Source organism: Eucalyptus grandis, chromosome 2 (genome assembly GCF_016545825.1).
Source record: "Eucalyptus grandis isolate ANBG69807.140 chromosome 2, ASM1654582v1, whole genome shotgun sequence".
In the NCBI taxonomy this organism is placed as follows: domain Eukaryota; kingdom Viridiplantae; phylum Streptophyta; class Magnoliopsida; order Myrtales; family Myrtaceae; genus Eucalyptus; species Eucalyptus grandis.
In genome coordinates, this window is record NC_052613.1 from 7449466 (window position 1) to 7474366 (window position 24901).

General features: G+C 37.9%; 1 protein-coding gene across 1 annotated transcript; it reads left to right on the forward strand.

Moving 5' to 3' along the window:
* Positions 1 to 4704: 4704 nt before the first annotated feature.
* On the forward strand, positions 4705 to 18348 carry LOC120290453 (two-component response regulator ARR2-like). The gene is made up of 5 exons (XM_039306725.1): positions 4705 to 4840; positions 5936 to 6112; positions 6231 to 6635; positions 6797 to 6873; positions 18025 to 18348. The coding sequence occupies exons 1-5, from the start codon at positions 4705 to 4707 to the stop codon at positions 18346 to 18348; spliced, it is 1119 nt and encodes a 372-aa protein (XP_039162659.1).
* Positions 18349 to 24901: the final 6553 nt, after the last annotated feature.

Sequence of the window (24901 nt, forward strand, 5' to 3'; positions counted from 1 at the left end):
CTCCGACTTCGTCAAAAAACTGACCTGTGTCGCGCGATTGCAGACTAGGGTGGGTATTTTCGACATGAAGAAAGAAATTTCGGGGTAGAGATGGACGACTCATACTACATGATCGTAGTCGGAGTGGCATCCATCTCGACACCATCCTAAGAAATCCTATGTGCCTTAGGTTTGGTGGCAGGTAGTGTGTGCTATGGCGTAGTGCAATACAAAGGATATATGCACAACAATTTATAGGCAAATAACACTTTGTACATAAAAAATAAACCATACATTCATATACCTCCTTGCAAGACAAATGTGAGCAAACCCTCCCCTTTATACCTCCCATTCTGCAAAAACATTTAACACATTTAATGTTAAGGGCGTACTGGAATCCTCGCTGCCAAACAAAAATATTTTTAAACAAGAATAATTTTGGCCTAAGTCCTCTAAGGTTTAAAACCAAGCCCCAGCGAAGTCGCCAAGCTGTCGTGACCTACCCCTCGGGGGAGGAAACAAGTTTAGGGGTATTGCCTAAAGGACGAGCTTAAGGCCCATGATTAGGTGTGGCTCTCCCAAGCTCATACCCTACATGACATTGGGATAATTTTTAGGAATTTTGCACAAAAGGAGTCGCTACTAACCTATTGGGGTCGGCTAGAAACCAAGTGAGGCACGGGAGTATACCACACTTCCTACGCAACCAGAGAATCTAGGGTCGGGGACTTGATTACACTAATTAACCAATTAGTACCATTTCGGTACCTAATCTTGTTCATTTTAAAAGAAATGATTTTTATCAGGCAGTTTGTATTGATTTTATACATATCCACTAATATGTAAGGTGATCATGCGGGTGTGCAATCATTAAAATAATAATCACAGCTATCAATATCCTAATTGCAGTAAAATTAAACACGTGCAATTAAACGTAACAAAATATACAAATTAAACATGCAATATAATCAACATGCAAGCAAATAAAGGCCTAATTACACTAAAATGGCATTACATAGCAATTCCTAACCAAACCCTACAATTTTGGTCCCAACATCTTGTGCTGTCTTCTGTAGGCTGTCGTAATTATTTAATGTTTAAGGTATTCCAAGATAGAGAATAATAATGAGAAAGTTAGGAGTGAAAAAGGAACGAAAGAAAGAAATAAATAAAAAATACGAAACAAGTAGGTCATGTTCCCATTTATAAGCCTATTTATTTGTCATATAGTTATTGTGAATGATCAATTCTGAAACATGGTGTCGTTTTTTTCAAATAGATATGTTCCCATCTGTAAGTTTATTTTTTATTTTTGAATAGTTATTCAGAGCAATCAATCCCAAAACGTTGTATTGCTTGCTTAATTACGTACAACCCTGGACCTGAGCAGGTCTTTAAAAGACTCTGACCACCAGGAAAGTCTGGGTAGAGGCTCAGGTCCGGGGTCTCGATAAAAATATACCGGCCCCATTGGTTCTCCCGTCCACACCCCCCTTACGGGGGTAGGGAAACCAGTCTGGATCCCCGTGAAGCCTTCCCGGTTGAAACACGCCGACGTGGTTCAGGGAAATGAAAGGTTCGGGGGAGAACTCCCCCGGGTGGACGGCTCTAGATTCTCTTTTACCGATGCATTAAAAAGAGCTCGTGTCGGCTATTATTTAAAACTTGACCTCTTGTCATATGATTACAAATTGACCGTTGGTCTTGACATCCCACACCGTCTTCTACCGGAAGATTGAATTTTCAAGGATTAAGGTAGCCGAGATAGAGAATAGTAATAAGAAAGTTAGGAGTGAAAAAGGAATGGAAGAAAGAAATAAAAAGTATAAAACAAACAATAATGTTCCATTTCTAAGCCTATTTATTTGTCATATAGTTATTGTGAGCAATCAATTCTGAAACATTGTGTCGCTTTCTCAAATAGGTATGCTCCCATCTGTTAGTCTATTTATTTCTTGGGATAACTATTTGGAAGGATTAATCCCGAAACATGGTGTCGCTTGGTTAATTATGTTGAATCTCACTTTGAATTCACTATAACTGATGCAATAAAGAGCTTGTATTGACTAGTTCTTTAAAACTTGACCTTTTGTAAGGTGATTAAAAACCGGCTGTTGGTCCCGACATCCAGCGCCGTCTTGCATAGATTTTGCGATTATCGAGACTATTTATGACACCGAAAAAGTGTTTATCAAGAGAGACGACTAACTAAAAGTAATAACCTAGAATACCTATGACGGTAAATTTTTAGCCTTGGTAGTATTAAGGGTTTATCATTTTCACGACTTGATTTGAAATAGTTCATGTCGCGAAATGGTTTGTTTTATAGTTTTTATTTCTTTCATTGGTTCCCTTTTTCACTCATAACTTTTTTATTACTATTTTTTATCTTGGTATACCTTCATCCTTAAATAATTACAATCTTCCAAGTATAAAAAGAAGTAATAGACCTATTTTTCTGTCATATAGTTACTGTGAATGATCAATTCTGAAACATTGCATTGTTTCCTCAAATAGATATGTTCCCATCAATAAGTCTATTTATTTCGGCAATCAATCCCAAAACCTTGTGTTGCTTGGTTCAATACGTACCATCCTTCTCTGAATTCACTATAACTGATGCATTAAAGAGTTCATATTGGCTAGTTATTCAAAACTTGACCTTTTGTCAGATGATTAAAGATTAACCCTTGGTCCTGACATCCTGCGCTATCTTGTGCATGGATTTTGCCACCATCGAGACTATTTATGACACTAAAAAAATGTTCATCAATAGAGACGAGTAAAAAAAAAGTAGTAACCCGAAAAACCTATGCCGGTTATTTTAGCCTTGCTAGTATTAAGAGTTTATCATTTTTATGACTTAGTTTGAAATAGTTCATATCGCAAAGCAGTTTATTTTATAGTTTTTATTTCTTTCGTTGGTTCCCTTTTCGCTCCTAACTTTTTTATTACTATTCTTTATCTTGGTATACCTTAAACCTTAAATAATTACAATCTTCCCTTATAAGGGAAAAGTATTAAAAGAAATCATAAACCTATTTATTTGTCATATAATTATTGTAAATGATCAATTCTGAAACATTGTGTCGTTTCCCCAGATAGGTATGTTCCCACCTGTAAGTCTACTTATTTCTTCAAATAGTTATTTGAAGCGATCAATCCCAAAATGTCATGTCGCTTGTTTCATTATGTACAACCCCACTCTGGATTCACTATGATCAATGCATTGAAGTGTCAGATGGATAAAGATTGATTGTTGGTCCTGACATCTCGCGTTGTCTTTTGCATGGATTTTGCGATCATTGAGATTGTTTATGACACCGAAAAGGTGTTTATCAAGAGAGACGAGTAACTAAGAGTAGTAACCCGAAATACCTATGACGGTTATTTTAGCCTTGGTAGTATTAAGAGTTTATCATTTTCACGACTTAGTTTGAAATAGTTCATATCACGAAGCGATTTGTTTTATACTTGTTATTTCTTTATTGGTTCCCTTTTCAGTCCTAACTTTTTTATTACTATTCTCTATCCTGGTATACCTTAAACCTTAAATAATTACAATCTTCCCGTACAAGGGAAATGTATAAAGAAAATTCATAAACCTATTTATTTGTCATATAGTTATTGTGAACAATGAATTCTGAAACATTGCATCATTTCCTCAAATATGTATGTTCCCACCTATAAGTCTATTTATTTCTTCGAATAGTTATTCAGAGCGATCAATCCCGAAACGTCGCGTCACTTGCTTCATTATTTACAATCTCGATCTGGATTCACTATAACTAATGCATTGAAGAGCTTGAGTCAGCTAGTTATTCAAAACTTGACATTTTGCCAAGTAATTAAAGATTGACCGTTTGTCCCGATATCCCGCACCGTCTTCTGCATGGATAATCTAGACCGTTTATGATACTGAAGAAGTGTTTTTGAAGAGATTCGAGTAACTAAAAATAGTAGCCCGGAGTACCTATGATGATTATTTTTAGTCTTGGTAGTATTAAGAGTCTATCATTTTCACGACTTAGTTTAAAATAGTTCATATTGTGTAGCGTAGTATCAACCATTAATCAAAAGTCCAAGTATCACCTATTTATAGTTTCCAATTTAATTGGCGGGGAAAGAAATTAAGACCATCGTTCTGGGGTGGAGAAAGAAATCTGGGAAATAGAGAGGACGATAAGAAGGTGCCATGAACGAGGGCAACTACCTCGGAAAGGATTTACTATAAGAAGTAAGTTCATAACACTAATTGACATAGTAGGAAAAAATCGATTCCAGAGATAATTCGAGTACGAAAAGGTGTAAATCAAATTCAACCGGCGCAATTGGAAGAGATGAGAAGGAAAAAAATTATCCAACCTTAGAAGGAAAGAACTCCGCGGATAAAACCGTGTATTCAGGCATACTGCAATAAATATTAGCTGATTTTCGTCTAGATTTTTTTCCAATATGAATTGCAGGGATGCCTTCCAATTAAAACTCTGTACATTGCATTTAATTTATTGTTTGAGGCATGAAAAGAACTGAATACTTGGAAGTGTGGGCTATATATTGCCTATCATTTGGCCCTCTCTCTCTCGCTAAACCCCACACAAAATCATAAAGTAGTTCATAAGACAAGTCTTTCGCATTCTAAGTACTTGTGACCGAGTCAGTTATCCTATAAATTCGAAGTTTAGCTCAGTCATTTGGCGTATCAGAACGTACAGTGACTTAGACATGGAGCCTCTCAAGGAAATCGGGCAGAGGCGTTCTCTCAAACGTTCTTCTGCGAAGATTAGTGTACTGGTAGTGGACGATGATTCCGCATGTCTCTCCATTGTTTCAGTCATCCTAAAGACATGGGAGTATGAAGGTAAACAATCTAGAACTAAAATATATGATACTTCACTTTGGTTGATTACACAGGATTTTGTGAAATTTTGCATCGGGTCGTGAGACAATCAACATCAATTGCATCTTCCAAATATTTTGTTCTCCTGATGGACTGATAAATTGAGCATCAGCCTAGGACGTATCCTTAGGTTCTATGTTTTGAACATGCATGATATAAAATATAGTCGCGTTTTCCTCATCAAGAAGAAGCCGATCTTTGCATTTTTTTTCTTCTTTTTACCTGCTCCTCTGTATTGGGGGTAAAACGTATTTCTGTTGGTCATTTTTCTGATGTTTGCCTAGCTGATCGATTTCGTGAATGTTTTGCAATTCCAATTCTCAGATCTGACTAATTTGTTGTTATTTGATGCCAAGGGATTTCCTAAATCTGCTCAAGTCAAGACATCAAAGCCTCTGTTTTCCTTGTTTTTTACGCAGAGTTAGAGGACTTGATTTTAGTTTTGAATGGGAAGCTTTTAAATCTAAAAATCCATCCTCCCCTAAAAAAGAAAAAAGACAACAACAGATTGATAGATCTCGAGGACTTAGCCAAGTTGATGAAAGAAATGGCGATTTTACACCACAGGAAGCCTTTAATCTTAGTCTCAGTTTATACACATCTCCAATCTTGGGGCTTCGTCCTTTGAACTAATGTCTTAGGGATCTCGTAGTTTTGGTATAGATGGTTTGCCCTTGATCAGATCTAATAGATGAACCGGTGCATAAAACCTTAGAGGGCATATGCTCCCTTTCAATGAGCAAACACGTATAGAACACTAGAAATATTTCCGCGACCGTTGCGAAAAAAAATTTGCCGGGTCGAAAAAGGCGCGCCAACGTTAAATTTAAAATACAAAATTGACGATATTTTATGGTATGTTTTTAATAGGTAAGCGGACATCTGAATGATAAATGAATCTTTTGCTTGCCATTAAATAGATGGATGAATGTACAAACGCTTGAAACTTTGTGGTCTCCCTAATGGGTTTTCCATATCTCTCTCGTTTTAAATCCTATGATCTACTGACTACCTTGGTTTTCCCAAGGACTAAATTTTGTCGATTTTACCTTTCAGTGGTAACCGTGAAACACCCGATTGATGCGTTGTCTACACTTCGCCAAAGGCAAGCTTCATTCGACCTTGTGGTAACGGACTACCACATGCCCGACATGAATGGACTTGAATTGCAAGAGCAAATCCAAGAAGAATTCAAGCTACCTGTGATCAGTGGGTGTCCCATAAACTTCACAAGTTCTTTTATTTTTTTCTCTCTTTTTGGTTATAACTGCACTATTAATTTGCGACGTGATCATTTTCTAGTTTAACTCAATTAAGGGTTTTGCGACTTTGTTTACCTTTTTCGCGACAGTGATGTCAGGAGAAGAAAGGGAGTGCATAATGTTGAAGAGTTTAGAGCGTGGTGCTGCATTCTACATTTCCAAACCCGTAAGGCCTGAACATCTCAAGAATATATGGCAATATGCAGTTGCGGCCAGGAAAGGCAAATCAGTGGTCATTGAAGAGGAGACTAATTGGGAACCGGATTCACAGATATGCAGTCGTCATAAGGACATCATGCCTCATGTAAACAGCAATTCTTCATCATCTGTGAACAAGACAAAGGACGTTGATAGTAATAATGATGAGGATTCCGATACTGAGTCACAAGAAAAGAACGAGGACAATAACCAAAAACCTAGAAAACCGAAAGTTGTTTGGACAACGGCACTTCAGAATCGGTTCTTGCGAGCGATAAGCATTATCGGATTCGAGAGTAAGAATCTTTGTCCTACATGTTTGAGATTTCCTCTCTCTCTCTCTCTCTCTCTCTCTCTCTCTCACATGATTGCTAATTAGCTAGGTTCACGGACCAGATTAGTTTATATGTTGATTTCTCTACTAACATTGTTTTGTATTTGATTCGAATCAAATTAGATGCTGTGCCGAGGAGAATTCTCGATGTCATGAATGTACCAGGAATAACTACAGCGAATGTGGCCAGCCATTTACAGGTTCGCTTTGTGGATATTCCTCAAGCATATATAGTACATCAGCAATCATTTCATCAATTCAAGTAATTTGATTCACGTCGTTTCACCTTTCCTTGGACTGAATCAGTGCATTCACAAGAGTTAACTACTTGTAGACAGTTGTAAAGCGCAAACGTATTAATGATAATTAAACGCATGGAGGAGTGTCCATACATAGAAAAGAAGTATATTTTGTGAGTATTAGAGTGAGTTTCGTCGAGTACCCCATATTTAGCAAAGTTGATGGATTTTATTAATCCTCCTACGCAAAACATGATTGTTTTCATACAACAACAAAATGATATGAACTATTTTTCGATGGTGAATATTGATTCACTAACATACTTCACATTGTTATTCTAGTCTTGACATTATAAAAAGATTTGAATGCTTTTTGTATCTAAGCCAGAAGTCGATAACCAGCTAGGTTTTCCCTCTTGAACCCGCCTCTCATGGGGCTCACAAGAGCAATTTTATCTGCATAGAATTTATTTTAAGGGAAATTGAAAAGGAGGGAAATTGAACACTGTGATCAATTAACTTTTCATGGGCAGCTCGGATGTGACGAGACATGAAGTGAATAGATGGTTGAATCGAATAGGCGGACGTCCCTACAATGCTCTGGCTGCGGTGAAAAACTTGTGAAGAGGCCGCATCCTTCTTTTATTCCCTATAGTGTTCTTTCATTTTATTTATTTATTTTGGTTTTCATTTAAAATAATTTAGAGTTTGGCTTTAGATCCAAAAAGTATGACCTCAGAATATAATTTACGATTATCTCAATTAATTCATGAGTTCTAGATGTTGAATTGGAAAAAATACATTAAATATCGCAAGAGACTTTTTGTCTAGACAAATGGGAAAAAAAAAAAACATATATGTTTAGACGTGATAGCGAATTCTTTTGTAATTATAATCAAGCTTTTTTTCGGAAAAAAAAAACCACTTGGACTAAAAATAAACGGACCTAATTGTACGATAGCTTTGCATCGAAATTACGCTGATCCACTAAAGATCATTTTACTCATAAACAGGAACGTCAGGACAAATAAGTCATCTCGACTCAAAACATAAGAATGACGGGACAATCCCATATGACCAATTGACTTGATATTACACGATTAATTGGGTATATTTCTTTTCTAAAACACCAACGGTGGCTGAGATGATTTTGTTGTAATCGCCCATGAAACTGGAAACGCAATTCAGCACCTAGGCTATATTTTTATATTACAAGAACCGCCCCGCAAACGAAACAATTTAGCAATATCTGCCGCTCTAAGGGATTAGAGACAGAAATGGCCCTTTTTTAATGCCGTTCCCATGAGCAGGACAAAATAGGTTCCAAGGGAGAATTTCGTAATTTGAGAAGAATTATATATATATATATATATATATATATATGGTGCACACGATAAAAAAAAAAACAAAAAACAAAATAGCTGGGTGCATGTACCACCGGCCGACAATTCCTTGGGTGCATCCTGCCTTCGTTTTATAGTTGTTTTCAGGAACAATAAGATGAATAACTTTCTTATACAAGATCATAGCACACCCAGTTTAACTTTGGCGTCTAGTCCATTGAATAAGATAGCAGATTATTTTAAGATTGACAAATAGTTTCGGCCTGCCATAACCTCATCAGAAGACCAACATCAGTTCTCAAACACAGTTTATGGATGGGAAGACTAGCATTGCCTTCAAAGCTACTAAGTAATATAATCTTTCTATTTTACAACTTCTAGCATCAACTGTCTTGATACTACTCTTACAGACCAATTGTATTTATTCCTTCTGCATCACTCACTCTTCATTCATTAACCTTAAGCTCCACTCATAAGCATCACAAGTACTAGAGATTCACAAACCGTTACACATGCTGCTAGGATAATGTCATTTTACAGCGCATACGCTACTTTTCTTCTTCTATGAATGATTAACAATTAATTTTTTTAGAATTCTTGGTTTTTTCTTAGAATAAAGTCGCTGATTTTGTTTGCTTAGCTTCGACTGGTGAGCAGACCTATAATTACTTCGACCTGTCACCAGAATCAGGTCGTCTTCATTTTTTTTCCGAATCTTTTGACTTTGCTAACGGTGAGAATATGCGATGCGCGTAAGGCATCGACGACAATCTTAGGCGTGGTCATCTTCTTTTGTCAGCCTTAAAAATAGCGTTCACGACCTCAGGAACAATATGTTTTGTGAATCGTGTGGTGAATGACCCCGACAGCCTCATCAACCCTATGCTTCACACAAAGGCAATTTATTACTCGACCAAATGAAGCTGCATTGGAATAAAACCCTTCCCAATTTTTTCGAGTAGAAGGTTATATCCAGAGTCAACATCCCCTGCTTTAGAGAATCATTTGGATGAAAACTTTCTAGATTCTTCCCTAGCACAAACCGCTGTAAAAACTGTAATTGTAAAGCTATGGACATTAACAAGGTAAACTATAGGGATAGAATGAGACAAACCACAAGAACACATGGGCCATCGTGTAATATTTTTCCAATATTCACTGCAGACCCGTGAGCGAACGAGAGGCAAGCGCGCTCCCACGAAGACATGTCGGGCCCCGCGCGGCCCTTCCCTCCCTCCTTTCAATTAAGGGAAGGGTTGATTTACAGAGACCAATTCGATTCCCAGGATCAAAGAATTTGGAAATCGGTTTGGATCGATTCGATTTTCAGACTCTTTACTCTAAAACGACTCTATTTGAACACTGATATCGCAAGTGGGATTCAAAGCCTGTTCTAGGATTGAACCGGTTTCGAATTGGTTTAGGATCTAACTCCGATGAATTTTTATCTCGCTCTCATTTCTTACTCCGATTCTTTACTCTCTCTGTCTCTCACTCGCTTTTTGGGAACTTCACACTGTGGGAAGATGCCGCGTTTATGTTCTTCTCTCTCCGATCCTACTCTCGATCTTCACTGGGTCGTGCCATCTGAAGTATTGTAGAGGTAGCTATAACATGGGCATATTGATCGACCTAAATAATATATGACAATATTTAAAATAAAAAAAACAGTCCTTTTAATAGACATGGGAAATTTACAATAAATAAAAACTAAACGTGTGAAATTCTTAGATATGGTAAGTAGATCATACATAGATATAGAAAAACTGAAAACATAAAATAAGGAAAAGAAAAAGAGAGAGTACATAAATTTGGGATCAAACTCCATTGATAGAGATTTGTGTTATTCAATATAATTGAAGCGTATGTCTGTGTCAGTACCTGTTTGAGCATCCAACGGATATTGCTGATGTGCTGGTTTTGTTATGGCGTTATTAACAACGAGACAGATTAGTAAAGTTCGGTACAAGACGTTGCTCTCTTCCTTCTTCCTTAAGAAACTCATTGAGTATTTTCTCATGATTCGTAATTTATTTTCAAAAGTCGTATATCTTAATACTATTATCGCCAAACCTGGATTTACCTTATGCAAAAACAAAAATAAAAACACTCTAGAGAATAAAAGGATGATGCGGTTTCTTGACCCTGGTTCATTGTTGAACTAATTTTCATTATTCATACGAATTGGAGAAATTTTTAACAATGTATTTTGGTATTTGGAAAACCGAAGTAAGACCATTCTTTATAGTGCCGAAACCTAATGAGGAAAAAAATCATAATTTCCTGCATCGTTATTTCACTTCTCAACTCTATCGCTCAAGTTAATTATTCAGCTACAATTTTGGCAGACGTGGGTATGTAGGTCACACGAGGCGATGGTATTATGCTCTAGGGATATCTAATTTTTCTTTTTTTCCCCAATCCAAAAACTAGAACTCTTGAATTAATCGAGATATCCTATACCTTTTTAAAGATACTCTAGTGATCTTGAATTGGTCAAGTACTCGATCGAGAACGCAGTTGGCGTCAGAAAAATTATTGGTGAATCCTATTGAATTACTTCTCTTCCATCTTAAGAAATCCGCCAAATTGAAAGCAATTCCTAACGAAATGCAAGTTAATAAATACACACATTCTTCGCAAAGACTTGCCCCAATTCATAGGCAATGTCCAGAAAAAAAAAAAGGGAGATTATGTCGAGCTTTCCGATCAATACATTGTCACAGCACAAAGTTCTCCTTCTAACCAAATCATGCAATCACGTATTGGTACGAGAGCCAACCAAGGGTTTTTGTCCCAAAAGCGTCCTCCTTGAAATAAAAAAAAAAAAATCGCTTTTTAGCGAACGAGCTGATACATTTGCCCTTTATCTTGTTTGGGTTGGCTACTTCCGATCACCTAGCAGATGCTGAATTAGGTGACATCGCCTACTTAAAATTCTGATCTTAATTGTAGAACAATCAAAACGCATCCTTTTCCAATAAAAGTGGCCATCAACGATGGCTTAAATCTGATCATGTGATGCCTCAGCTTTATATTCGTCATGCCAAGTTTTGCACTGAGATTCCTGGACGAAATAGATGGATCCACATTTTGACTCATTTGAGCTTTTTCTGGCCATCACTCGCCTTATCTTGAAATGGTTGCAATTTGTAAACCCTCCATCATTTTAATGAAAAAGAAAGAAAGTTTCTGCCCCCATTAAGTTTTCCAAGAAATGCATAGCTGAGGCAATAGTGAAAAACTTCCATTTCAATTTGCCCCCAAAAATAAAAAAAAAAAGCTTGATGAACAATTCCAAAATGTTGCCGATCTAACCCTTAGATAAACCGACCAAAAAAAAAAAAAAAACCCTTAGATAAACAAAGCCAACACAAGCATTAGTTTGTAGTGGTCTTTTGAAGCGCGGGAGCATCGCCTTCTTTACTTTTTGTGTCCACAGTGGCTAATGATCAGCTTGTATCAGTCATGCTGCAACGACCCTCGTGGTGGTGATTCCGAATTATTATCCGAAAGAGAATGGATGATGTGGAGGGCTTTCATTTGGAATTATTGTGTTAGAAGTGTGGTTTTCTTATACTGGCATCACTGTGTGAAGTTTTATGAGGACGCAGGCCATTCAACCGGAGAAATTTATAGAGCAAACGGATTACAAGGCCTTTGCTAATTAAAGCATCTTTAATTGATGGGAACCAACGAAACGGATCAATTCGTGGCAATAGGCACGCTAGCTTTGCTGTAGGCCTTTCACCTACCTTCACTTACCCCAAGCGCGGATAGTTATTATACCAGCATACCCGATGATAGTTAGGATATGCTATCATACCCTGATATGGAGTCTACCTTTCCCACCATGAGGCTCCATAATTCTTTTTCTATCTTTGTCTTCTCGACAGAGAGGGGAAATGAAGGATAGCACGGAATCTCCCATTCCAGGGCAATTCTCCTATTTATTTCCTCTTTGAGTCTTTTAAGGACTTGCCCAAGTCCAAAGCATCTTTAATTGATGGGAACGGTCCAATGGATCAATTCGTGGCACGGAAGGTCGTAGGCCATTTAGTGGGGCATATAGCACGTCATCCGTCAAGAATCTTTTCCAGCAAAGCCCTTCAAATTTGTCCCCATCTTTTCAACTTCAATGACGATAAAAGACAAAAACAGTTAGAGCGTAAGCCCCCCTAAAATCTTGCAAATTGGCTCCAATTTGCCTGGCTCAAAGGGACAAAAAAAATGTCCGAAAGCAAAAAGAGAAGTGCTAAGTTCAATAGTGATAAGGGCATCTTAATCAGACGTCCGACAAAGTGAGCACACCAGCGATAATCACATGTGCTCCTAAAATATTTTACATTAACTAGTTTTCAACAAATATCTTGCCCCTAATTTATATTTTAATTTACAGACCAGCAGTTTGTGTCTAGCGAAAAATCTTTATTGCATCCAATGGAAATAAGTCTAGCCAACCAAATGCCTTTGAGTTATCCCTACACCCATAGGGGTGTCAACGGAATGATTTGATTCTAATCTTCATGATACCTTAACCAACCTAGATATAAAGGGCCATATGTGTTTTGTGACCCGAACCAAAAAACTATTTGGGTCGGGTTTGGCTTGGGTGGTTCTTTTCTACACCCCCGCCCCATGGGCAATTCGGCAGGCCCGGAGGGAATTTTCAAAAGGCAATTTCAATATATAGGGTCTTTCATACGGGATTTAAGAGATGAAATTAGTTTTTCTCCTTACTTTATATTCCATCGAATAAATTGCTCGGTCATCATGTGAAAGGTGACACAAAAGATTGCATCCTGTTTCCGCGTCTACCGAAAAGAGAAAATGGTATGCTTAGTCATCTCATGAAAAGTGACACAAAAGATTGCACTATCTCCACAAGAGAAAAGGGTTTGAACCGTTTGAACACCCCAAAACTACCAAAATAAGGTTGAGAAAAACCTGTGAAGATGCGGGAAATTCCCGTTATGATAAAGACAGTTTATTTCCTTAAGAGAGAAGTAAAGGCCCTATCCGTCATTTTCCTTAATTTAAGTGGATACAATGAAATGACTACTAATCAAGAAAGCTGGCGATTGTGTGATTATTGCGCTATCCATAAGAACCATCACATTGTTTATTATATTAATAGAGTCAAACATCGTACTTCGTCTCGTATGAGCAGCATACATGGCCGCTTTCACATGCTCCTTTTTTCTTTTGGTCATAATTAAATTAACCATATTAAAAAGTTCATTCTATTGATTGTTTTGGCCGACGTCACTCCATACGTTTGGTAAAATTAATTAGTGAGGATGCATGTAATTGAACGACACCCCCACTATCACAAAACCGGAAGTATTAGAGGATACGCCGGTATTTATATTATTTAAGCCATTAGAAAACTCTAAGGAAAGAAGAGATGGCAGGTGTCGGTACGTGTATATTTCGAAAGTGTTGAGCTTTGAAATGATCGAGCGTATAAAACGACAAAAAGATATAAGACATGAATCATCCAAAAAGTTGGAGGCTTTTTCACATTCTTTTCTGTCCTTTATTTTTATCTAAAAATGATGTTCGCACATGATGTCCTAAAAGAAACCGTCTGTTTTCTCTTCTTGTTATTTCATGTACTCCATCATTTTAAACTTTTGGAATATATCGGCACTTTATATAGCTTCTTTTTTTGTTATTTTCTGAGACTAAAAACACTACGGATAGGTGGTTAGTACGTGTCGCCTTCAGTGATTTATCTTCAACTGCCGGAACTGCCGGCCGTGCAGGGTTCCTTAGGTTTAAAAAAAAATACGGATATCAACATGGCCTTCAAAAGAACCCCACATGACGTGGCCAGAATTAGATGTTTTTCATGTAGAAAAGATATGAGAAGATTTCTTTACCGTGATATACGGTACCTGACAGGGACAGCTCATCAGATTCCACCAGGACAAAAGATTGAGGGTTTCTAGCTGTGATGTAATTTCTTGGTGATTTAGGTGGTGTTTGATAATATTTTTATTTTAAGGAATAATTTTTATTTATTTATATTCCTTACTATAGTTCCTAAGTAAAATAGCACATTTGATAATTACATAAAATTTTCTATTCCCGAAATAGAAAAAGAGCATAAATGCATTTGATACACTTACAAAATTTTTTGTGTTATAAAATGTTTTAATTTTTTATTATTTTTTAAAGATTTTTCTTTTCTTTTATCCTATCTTCTTCCTCCTCCTTTAGCCGGTGGCGGCAACTGGTGGCCGGTGGGCAGCAACTGGTGACCAACGGGTGGCGACCGGTTAGAAGAGGTAGGAGAAGAAAAAAATTACTTATTCTAGAAATTATTATTAGGAACAAAAGATAACTTTTTTCTACTTATTGTTTATATTCTAAATCTCCAGCTATTTTTATATTTCAAATAATAGAAAGATTAGTTCACATTACCAAATGGATTTATAATTGAGAGAAATAAAAACATTACCCAACGGAATTTATTTATCGAGCAATTGCCCAAGGCCAATTACCATGGGATTGTATGTAATCTAGAGCTAGGGAAACATTTGAGCATGCTGGCGATTATACTCTCCGATCGGTTAATTTGCAATCAGCTCTCGTGTTCTTTATTATTTATTCTATAGTGATTTTGTCCTCCCACGTTGCTAAAATTGTAAGATCCGTTAGTTTTCGCATTAATCTTTACGACAAATTTCGCATTCTTCGTCACTGCTAAAATAAGATTGGACACGCCGTTGTTCGAAAAGGAAAGGGCAATCGGTAGATGCACTGTATTAAGGTTTACAAGGACCTCGAGGATATAAACTTGAATAGTGCTAAACCAAGTAGGACAAATGATGACTGCCCAATATCTTCTTCTTAGGCAAGTAAAATAGTTTCGTCCCATCACATATTACGACTCTTATCACATAGTTCTCGTTAATGACTAGTCCATTGAGTTAAGGTCACTTCCTCATTTTGATGATTCTACTCATCACTAATTCATCTTCTTCATCGATTGGCCTGCTTATCAGTAAAGATCGGCCTGCTCATCAGTAAATTTGTACAGGCATCCGTTACTATTAATTTTCTATGCTAACCAACCTTGGAACATGTGACAACCTTGTCCATGAGAAACATAAACAAGCAAGTGACGTGACAGTTCAGTTGTCTTGGCCATCTTATATGAGCACATTGTCACATCAACGATTCTTTGTAAAAATTAATTAGAATGATTATATTGGAATTTTGTGTGAAGATTTAAGACTAAAAGGAAAAATCGGAAAATTTAGGACTGTGCTTACTTTCTTGCTATCCTAATACAATTTCTATTCAGCTTCTTCAGTTGCATTTCAAGTGGCAAAGGATTAGCGCAGAAGATATCTATTAATCAGCGCTGGTCTGTACAAATTTAGCTGGGCCTCAACAACGACGGGCCTCCAATTCCTGGATCACGGGAATGGGCAGGTAAACGGCTTTAGGGGACGGCTTCCCTCTTCTCATCCTTAAAGACCTGAGGCACTTAGTTTTGGTTTTCCTAACAGGCGTCTTCCAGCTACTGCGAACTTCTAACTATAGTCAATTTTCATGGGATTTTTAAGTAAGATGTGACTGTTCGCTTTCTTTGTTACGTTGTCAATGAAATCTTAATGTCTGAGTGCTTAAGAACTAAGTAAGAGCTCCTTTTGCACATGGCTCCAACTTTTATCATAGGAGGCTATAGTCGATATGAGTGTCCAATAAATCTTTTATCAAGAGTTAGGTCTTTCTGAAACTCATGTGGTTATGCAAAAAACTAGCATTTTAGACTTATTTTAACGAACTAGATGAACAAATGGACGGTTTGTCCAAGAAATTGATGGGACTAAGGAATTGCAGCCTTTTTCGAAGAAAATGAAACCAGAAAAAGAAATTGATGGGATTCATTTTAACTACAGGCAACTGCCCGTTCCTCATTTTACTAAGTTCACCCAATAAGATTGACATGCCAAATTTTTCATGCATTAAAAGAGTAACCCACCTTGAGGATACACATATAAGCATATGCTTAAAAAATGAAACCAAAAAAAGGAACAAAAAGTAAAACAGTTTTTCAAGTTGAATTTAGAATCGGATTAGAAAAATAAGCTACGTTCCAGAACCGATTATTGGATATACATGATAAGTTCCAGGTTCAAAAAGCTGATAGAGTAACTTGATCGCAAGCATCAAGCTCGAGTGGTCGTGGTGGTCGTGAATCCAAAGCTCGAGCTCGAATGGCCATGGCAATCGCAAGATTGAGACTTGGCAACCATGGCCATGGGTCGAGCTTGAGTAGCCATGGGCGAGGCTAGCCTCACCAGTCGCAAGAGAGGCTGCCTTTGCCCGTGGCCACAATGGCCTTGTCCAGTTCCAGGCAAGAGCTTTGCCACCCTCATAGACCACAGTAAAAAAAATAAGGAAGGAAAATAATTTTTTTTATAAAATTATTGAATTTTTTTAAATATTATTAAAATTATTAACGTCGCACGAATATCTTATGTAAGGGTCAATGTCCACATTAGCGATTTTTAGTTAAAATTGATTGAATTGACTCAATTGGTTAAAAGAGAAAATGTTTAGAAAATCAATTGGCAAAATTGAAATGTTTATGACTGAATTAATAAAAATGTAATAGGTTTAGAACTTTTTAGACAATTTTCATCTAAAAACTTATCACTTCTTTAACATTTTCTGCACGAGATATGTGGAAACTCACCATCGTATTTTGACCTCCCACATGAATGGGAATGAGATCCCCAGACCAAAACAACAAAACTACGTTGCCTAGCTTTTTTATTTTAGGAAATTGCGAGTGAAGATGATCTTAACTTAAGAACAAATCATAGCAAATAGTCCAATGCACATGCACTTCATTGAGATGTGGATCGTGCAAGCCAATATACAAATCCGCCCAAAGAAAACCGAACACTAATCCCAATGTCCAAAGGCTCAACGGCCTCAATCCTCCATGTCGCGACCCTCCCGGTGTGGTCCGAGAAAGACGAGCTGAGAAATGATTAAGGAAACATCATATTAAAGCCTCCAGATGAGAAGAAAGGGAATAGGATAAAACCCAGCCCAACCCAACCCTTACTCAACCTATTTTTATAGATCCAGGCCCAACGAAGAAGCCGTGTAAAAATAAAGTGCCATACAAGAGTCTCCGGAGCGGATTAATGCCTGGAAATCACCGGGAGGGCGCAGCATAAGAGAAACAGAGTAGAAACACTTCATTGTTGAACGACCATCTGGAAACGACCTCAGATGGAAATTCTTAGCATGGGCCATCATTGAGTAGGGGATTGCATTTAGAAGATGGAGCCGAATGTTCTCTAGAATGTCACTACTAACCCCCTCACCTCTCTCTCTTCAACTAGAGGACACTCTCTCTCCTCTGTCTTATGCATCTTCCGAGAAAAAGAAGCCCGCTCTCTTTTTTTTTTTCAAAAAACACTCCCTCCCTCTCGCTCCCAAGAGTCTCGCCGTTCGCCTCTCGAGCTCAGACCCACAATCTCTAGCACGTTGCCTCCACCTCCATTGTCACCTTCAGGAGCCACTTTCTCTCCGTTGCTCCCAATAGCCCCCGCCAATGGCATCCCGAGCTCAGATTCAATGCCTCCGCCACGTCACCTTCGCCACCGCCACCGCCACCACCTCCACGAACCACTTCCTCTCTCTCTCTCTCTCTCTCTCACCCTAAAGCACCCCCGCCTATCTCATCCTGAGCTCATATCCTTTCCATCATCTCTACCCTTGGCTTTGTTGCGAGAGAAGGAATGCCGATGGAGTCCGTGTTGATCCGTTCTTACTCGTCCCCTCCGCTCGCAGAAGTGGGAGACCTTTGCGGCCTGAGATCGTTGTCGACCGCCGCGATGAGGAGGGCAGCGGCGCCGTCGCAGCGGTTGCCAAGTCGCCTTTGCCTCCGTGCTCCTTCTTAGTGTCCCTTTTGCCTTGCTTCCCAAGTTTGGAGGCAAAGCGTGAAGGAAAATGTCCAAACCATGCAAAGCACCGGCAAGAGGAGAAATCGGAGTCGCCTTCTCGCCACAACCCCTTGGGTGGCATCTCCTATTTACTAAAACTTCCTATTCACTAAATCAATCAATCTACAATTAGGATCAATCAACGATCACAATCTTCAATTGTATCTCCAACATAAAATGCTGGAGTTTATGGCAATTGAAATCTTGCTGCACATTAGACCCATCAAATGGATAGATTGGATCAGGTTGAAAAATGATCTGACCAATATCAATCCTTTTAACCCACGTTGACTCAATTCCATAGAGTATAATTCTTATGGTTCAAACCCAATCTGACCCAGACCCAAACCCGCATTGCTCAAGAAATGAAGAATTGGAGTAGAAGTGGCTGAAATTGACAACTGGAGGGTGCGCAATTCTTCACTTCTTCTACAATTATTGGATGATTGATTGCAAGTCATTCCATATGATTTGGTTGTGGACAACACCAATAGAGTGATGATAGTTAGCATGTCCTGATCATGGGTAATGGATTGTGCTGATATCAAGTTCTAAAATGTGCTAGTCACTTGTTCATTTGATTAGAACGTTGATCACAACAAAAATAGTCATTGACAAGGCTTAGAATTTGTAAAAGGAGCACCTGCGTCTTCTCTTATTTATGTAGACAAGGACATTAGGCCACATCATTAAAGCATTAGTGTTAACATACTAATTAAAAACTGGGCTTAAGATACCCTCTCATAAAGGGACGCTACATAGTCCTACAAAGAGTTGACTAATTATTACTCAAGAAAATGTTTCAAATGGTTCTAGTAACATGATGTCCATGTCACGCAACGCTTATGTGGATCCTACCACAATATTCTACAATTCCCTGTTTCGTGGTCAGTGAAATCTTCCATGCCAATGAACGACCGTCATGTATAGTTGCATTGCATATAAGAGCTTCGTTGATGATCCTAACATACACTAATGTTTATGTAAAATGTTAAGTATATATGCCACCGGTTAGGATTAAACATAAGAATGATTTCGAATAGTCAATTTCAATGGTCCCTCAGATCTATAGGGGAAGCCATCCTCTATATAGCATCTAGCCCCTTGAACTGAAGCGATGTCACGCCCACCCTCGTGCATCCAAGGCTAAAGGAGACAAGTGGAAGCAAAAATTTTGGGCCACTTGAGGAAACGAAAAAATGGTAAAGACCAATTCCATTTGGACTGTTGATTATGTGGGCTTCATAGCGAGACTTACATTTTGAGTGTTTCAAAAGATACGGGTTCACATGATCTATATACCGAGCAACAACATCCACAGGAAAACGGTAATACTCGTTTTTGTCCCATATTAAGCTATTTTATTTCCTAGACTAAAGGGTCTGCAATTTTCCCTCTTAATTATGCTTAAGAAGAAAGCCATATAATCATTAGCTGTCAAAACTTTCCCTATTTAATTATGTTCAGATCAGTTTTCACTTATTGGATTAACCTCTCTAATCCAATCAAAACATATTCATGGCAAGATTGAAAGTCTTGTGAGAACTTACGTTTCATGACTTGACTATGAGAAGTTATGTTGAACTAGAATCGAACTTAAGGATTTGTTTAATAACATTTCCGTTTCGAAAAATAATTTCTTTTCAAAAATAGTCTTTTTCTATTTCTATTCCGGAACAATTTTCGAGTAAAAGAATGTGTTTGGTAACTATACAAAATTCATATTCTCGGAATAGAAAAAGAATACAAATGTGTTTGATACGACCTACAAATTTTTTTGTAATGTAGAATTTTTTAAAATTTTGTAATAATTTTATTAGATTTTTCTTTTTTCCCTCTCTTCTTCTTCTTCTTGCTCCTACTCTAGCCGCGATGGTGATAGCCAGCGGTTGATAGCGGCAGGGCGTCCGACAACTAGCGACTAGTGATTGGCAATGGCAACATCTGACGGTGGGTGGTGGGCGGTGAGCGATGGGGCGCGGCCGGCCCGGCCGACGGCAAAATGCGAGGGATGGCGGACGGCGAAGCGGCAAGGAAGAAAAAGAAAAGAAAGAAAAAAGAGAAAATGACTTATTTCTAGAAATTATTCTTAAGAACAAAGATCTATTTCTACTTCTTATTTTTGTTTCAAACATATTCCCATGTTCTTTTTTTTTTTTATTCGGGAATAGAAAAATTAATTGATGTTATCAAATGAATTCCTATTCTTTTTTTGTTTGGGGGATAAAATAATAGAAATTAAGAAAAATAAAAATGTTCCTATCTTTTTAAAGCTGACTAGAATCTTCGCCTACTGCTTCATGTATCAATAGGGTTGGCTTCTCTCACATTGTGCAGATTGAGCTTTGAGAGGGATGTGCATCTAATCTCTCTCTCTTAATCCCTCTCTCTCTCTCTCTCTCTCTCTCTCTCTCTCTCTCTCTCTCTCTCTAACTCATCATGTCCAACAAATTCTCTCTATGAAGTTCTCTCCCTGTCAGAATACCCTTTCCAAGTTCAGACATAGAAGATAAATACTAGTATTTGCTTTTGTGGTACTTCTCATAGAAGCAGACAATCCTAGCTTGGCATATACCTACAAAAACCCGCTTCCCACCACCCAATCTTCACTTCTCACCCTTCCATTTTCTTCTCTCATTCTCTCTCTCTCTCTCTCTCTGCATATCAACGAGGACGTACGGTCACTCTACAGTTTCGCCGCGTTTTTTTTATGATAAAGGTATGTTTATGGTGGTCCAACAAAATCAGTGTCTCTCTTGATGCTTTTGCCCAGCAAGTACAGCCATTGCTAAATTTTCCAGGCCCGATCGACATGAATCCGTTCTATCGCCGGAAAGATAAGGTTGTATTCGTGATGGGCGCCACTGGCACTGGCAAGTCTCGGCTAGCCATCGACGTAGCCACCCATTTTTCAGGTGAGGTCATAAATTCCGACAAAATGCAAGTCTATAAGGGCCTTAACAGCGTCACCAACAAGGTCACCAAAGAGGAGTGCAGAGGTATTCCTCACCATTTATTAGATTTGTGGACCCTGATTCAGACTTCACGGCCACGGACTTCCGGGACCACACATCACTAGCCCTGCGATCCATCTCTAGGCGAGACAGGGTCCCAATAATCGCGGCCCGATCCAATTCCTTTATTGAAGCTCTTGTGGATGGTGATCCTGAATTTAGATCAAGGCTCGCGTTATCAACTCCTCTGCGATTGCTGTAAAGCGTCTCTGTTTCTCCTCGCTCCTGCATGTTGGAAGCCAGACGATCTTTGGAAGCTGCAGGAAGTAAAGCATCATCATACGACGTGTTGTTCGTGTCGAACTCGAGGCGCATCATTGGGGTTGAGCTGCGTTTCTTATTCTGGGCCGAGAGCGTGGCCTGGTTCTCTGGGCCTGCTCTCCATGGTCCTGTCTCTCTTCAAAATAGCCTTTTCGGCTTGTCCCGGGTGAATCAGAATTATCTGAATAATATCGTTTCTCTGCTTTTACTCTGTGTTGAGGTTTTCCTCTTGCTAGTCATGGGGTTTGGCTTATGGATGGAAGCACTGAACATTTGCACTTTATAATTCAGGAGCACAAGAGCACGGACCCGGTAAATAATCTGTAGACCTCACGAACTAGTTAAGTCCAGACCTTTGCCATAGGGTTGGCGGGTTCCCGAATTGGGCGGATTCCCCTAGAACTAGAAATTGGACCAGCTAGACTTGTCGGTCCTGGCCTGTTCAGGGTTTTGGTAATTTTCCTTTCCTATTTAATAGAAAAGGAAATTTGAAAGGAAACAAAAACATATCAATTCAAGTATTTTGGCTCTGCGTTTGGAACTAGGAATCACATAGAATCAACTGATTTAATCCAATCAAGTCTAGTTCTCGAGTCAATTCACCCGTACTTTGCAACGCGTAGATGGCTCTAACGTGGAGTGATTTGCAAATAGTCGGTGGAAAATGAACAAGTGTATGTCAATTTATAAGTTGGAGATCACTGGAGACCCTACTTAGTCGTGTGAATCCTAGAAATTAGCATTCAATGTTTCCAAGTATAACGATGAGAGGAGGATTTGACTATTGATGTCTAGACTTGTTTTTGCTTGTTCACTCACCTTGGCCTTTGCAAAAATGAAAATGATAAAATCTTCACAAAGCTCAAATGTTGACATGTAGATTCACAATTTTTTCTTTTTCACGATTCTATGAAATTTGACTATTGCTATTTAATCTCAACGAAAAAACAAATTCCAGTCCAAACAAACAGGCCCACCTTCGAACAAAAAAAAATTCAGTTCACCTCTTGAATTTATTTCAGTGAACTTGATTTATCCTTTCAAGTTTAACTACGCGGCAAGTATTAGCTTGAAGCAAGCCAAAAAAATTTCATAAAAAAAATTGTTGCCCGGAATCTAAATGGAGATTGGTGAAAACACTAATATGCTCTTTTGTGCCAAAAATTGCGATGGACCATTCGCATTGTCTAATTTTGGTCAGCTGGCGAGCATCAAAATTCAAAAGGTCAATTTTGTCTGCTGATGACCTATTGGCCTCAATGAGCCAATCATATAAAAGTTAGGTATAATCTGTTTGGTTTTTCTCCACCATCAGCGATGATGCTAGCACTTCCTTCAAGAAAAAGCAATTACCTAAGCACTAAAGCTCGAGTCGACAACAAGAGAGTTCCATTTGGCCCCCACTCAAGAAAGAAAGAAGTCACATTTGACACCAAACTGCACATGCAGTAAGGAAAAGGTGGGTGTGAAAAGGGTTAAAATAATTGTACTTTAATATTCATTTTGGGTGAAGAAAAAAAAAATAATAAATAAAAATTGGCAGTTGGTAATGGATGGACAGTTGAAGCAGCACTTAGGTCCCATGACCATGAGGGCCACCCAACGTTGTTGTCTTGTACTTGTAATGGGCGATTCTATCCAAGCTCAATCTCAGTGTTAAAAAAAAAAAAAAAAAAGTTTGATTTTTCTTTTTGGGTGTGTTTTCTATGGCATCTACCTACATGACCAAAAGAGAGCCCACAAAAATCACCACTAATATTTAAAAGTGCTCCTATTTTGTCCTCATACACTAAATATTGAGATAAATATGGATTAAATCTCCATTTTTTTTCCTATCTAAACATGCTTTATATGGTCTAAAGAGCGCCCAAAGATGACCAAGATATTTCCAGATCAGGTGCCTCATTAGTTGGTGAGATTCACTTAGATGCTTAATAATCAAGTGATTGGAATAATTTTTATCGAAACTAAATGATTGAATCCGATAGTGTTAATAAATTTATTCGAGTTTCATAGCATATCATACACATAAAATAAGAGGTAGATAAAAATACGCATTACCTTAGAATAAGATGAAAAGAATTGTATTTTTGCTTTGTAATCTTATATTTAGTGCACAATTCCAACATGTCTAAATTAATTTTATACTATTTTCCGTATGCAATTTGTTGTCTTTTTTGGGTGCGTCTAATTCTTTTAAAAGACACCAACTCTAGAATGGATCCTAATTCTAGCCTGAATTAAATTTGGATTAAATCCTTTTTTTCCTATTTTGTCTCATACACTAAATATTGAAATAAATATGGATTAAACCCCTATCTTTTCCTGGCTAAATATGCTTTGTATAGTCTAAAAAGGGCCCAAAGATGAACAAGATTTTTCAGATCAGGTGCCTCATTGGTTGGTGAGATTCATTTAGATGCTTGATAATCCAGTGATTGAAATAATCGATATGGAAACTAAATGATAACTTTAAATGATTAAATTCAATAGTATTATTGAACTTATTAGAGTTTCAAAGCGTATCACAAAACTTAAATAATAGATAGATAAGAATTGGCTTTGCCTTAGAATAGGACAGAAAAAATTCTATTTTCACTCAATAATCTTACATTCAATGTACAATTCCAATGTATCTAAATTAATTTTACACTATTTTTTGTATTCAGTTGTTGTCTTTTTTGAGTCAGTCTAACTCTCTTTAAAAAAAATACTAATTTTAATTCTTGATTATGACCCAATTTTTTATTTTTTTTTGGTTTTGATAAAAAGCATAAACTTTATATGAGATCCTAATTTAAATATAAACATTTTCTTTTATCTCGTTAACAAAAATCTCAATCAATACTTAAATTTGGCCTTTCTCGAGTTTCCCTACAATGATGCCATTAGAGTGAGAGGTACATGTAGAATGACACATTGGATCCTTAGGATCTATTTGGTAACCATCCCATCAGTGTCAAATTTTGATTTTTTGTTTCCAAGGGTAATTTTGGAATAGAATCATATTTGGTAAAATTTTTGTTTTCGGGAATAAATTTTATTTTTATTTTTTTTGTTCTTGGATGTAAATTTGGAACAAAATCAAGAATAAATAAAAAAATTATTCTTGTTCGTGGGAACAAATCTAAGAATCAAGTCATTTTCTTCTTCTTCTTCCATTTTCTCTTCTTCTTCTTCATCTACCGCAATCCCCGCGGTTGCCGTGCATCGCCCACCGCCGCCGATCTCCGGCAACTGGTCCGGCGAGCTCGCCAAGCTAGGGCAAGGTCCAGCGAGTTCGTCGGAGGCAAGCCTAGCTACCAACCTAGCCACCAGCAAGGCTTTATCGATGAGGGTTGGCCTCGCTAAGGGCCAGCAACACTCCGGTGAGGTTGTTGGCCCTCGTCTG

Excerpts from the sequence above, each read along its gene's own strand:
- LOC120290453 (XM_039306725.1), top strand. The coding sequence starts at position 4,705 with ATGGAGCCTCTCAAGGAAATCGGGCAGAGGCGTTCTCTCAAACGTTCT. Across the intron at positions 4,841-5,935 it reads AAAGACATGGGAGTATGAAG|TGGTAACCGTGAAACACCCG; the intron begins GTAAACAATCTA and ends TTTACCTTTCAG. Across the intron at positions 6,113-6,230 it reads GTGTCCCATAAACTTCACAA|TGATGTCAGGAGAAGAAAGG; the intron begins GTTCTTTTATTT and ends TTTTCGCGACAG.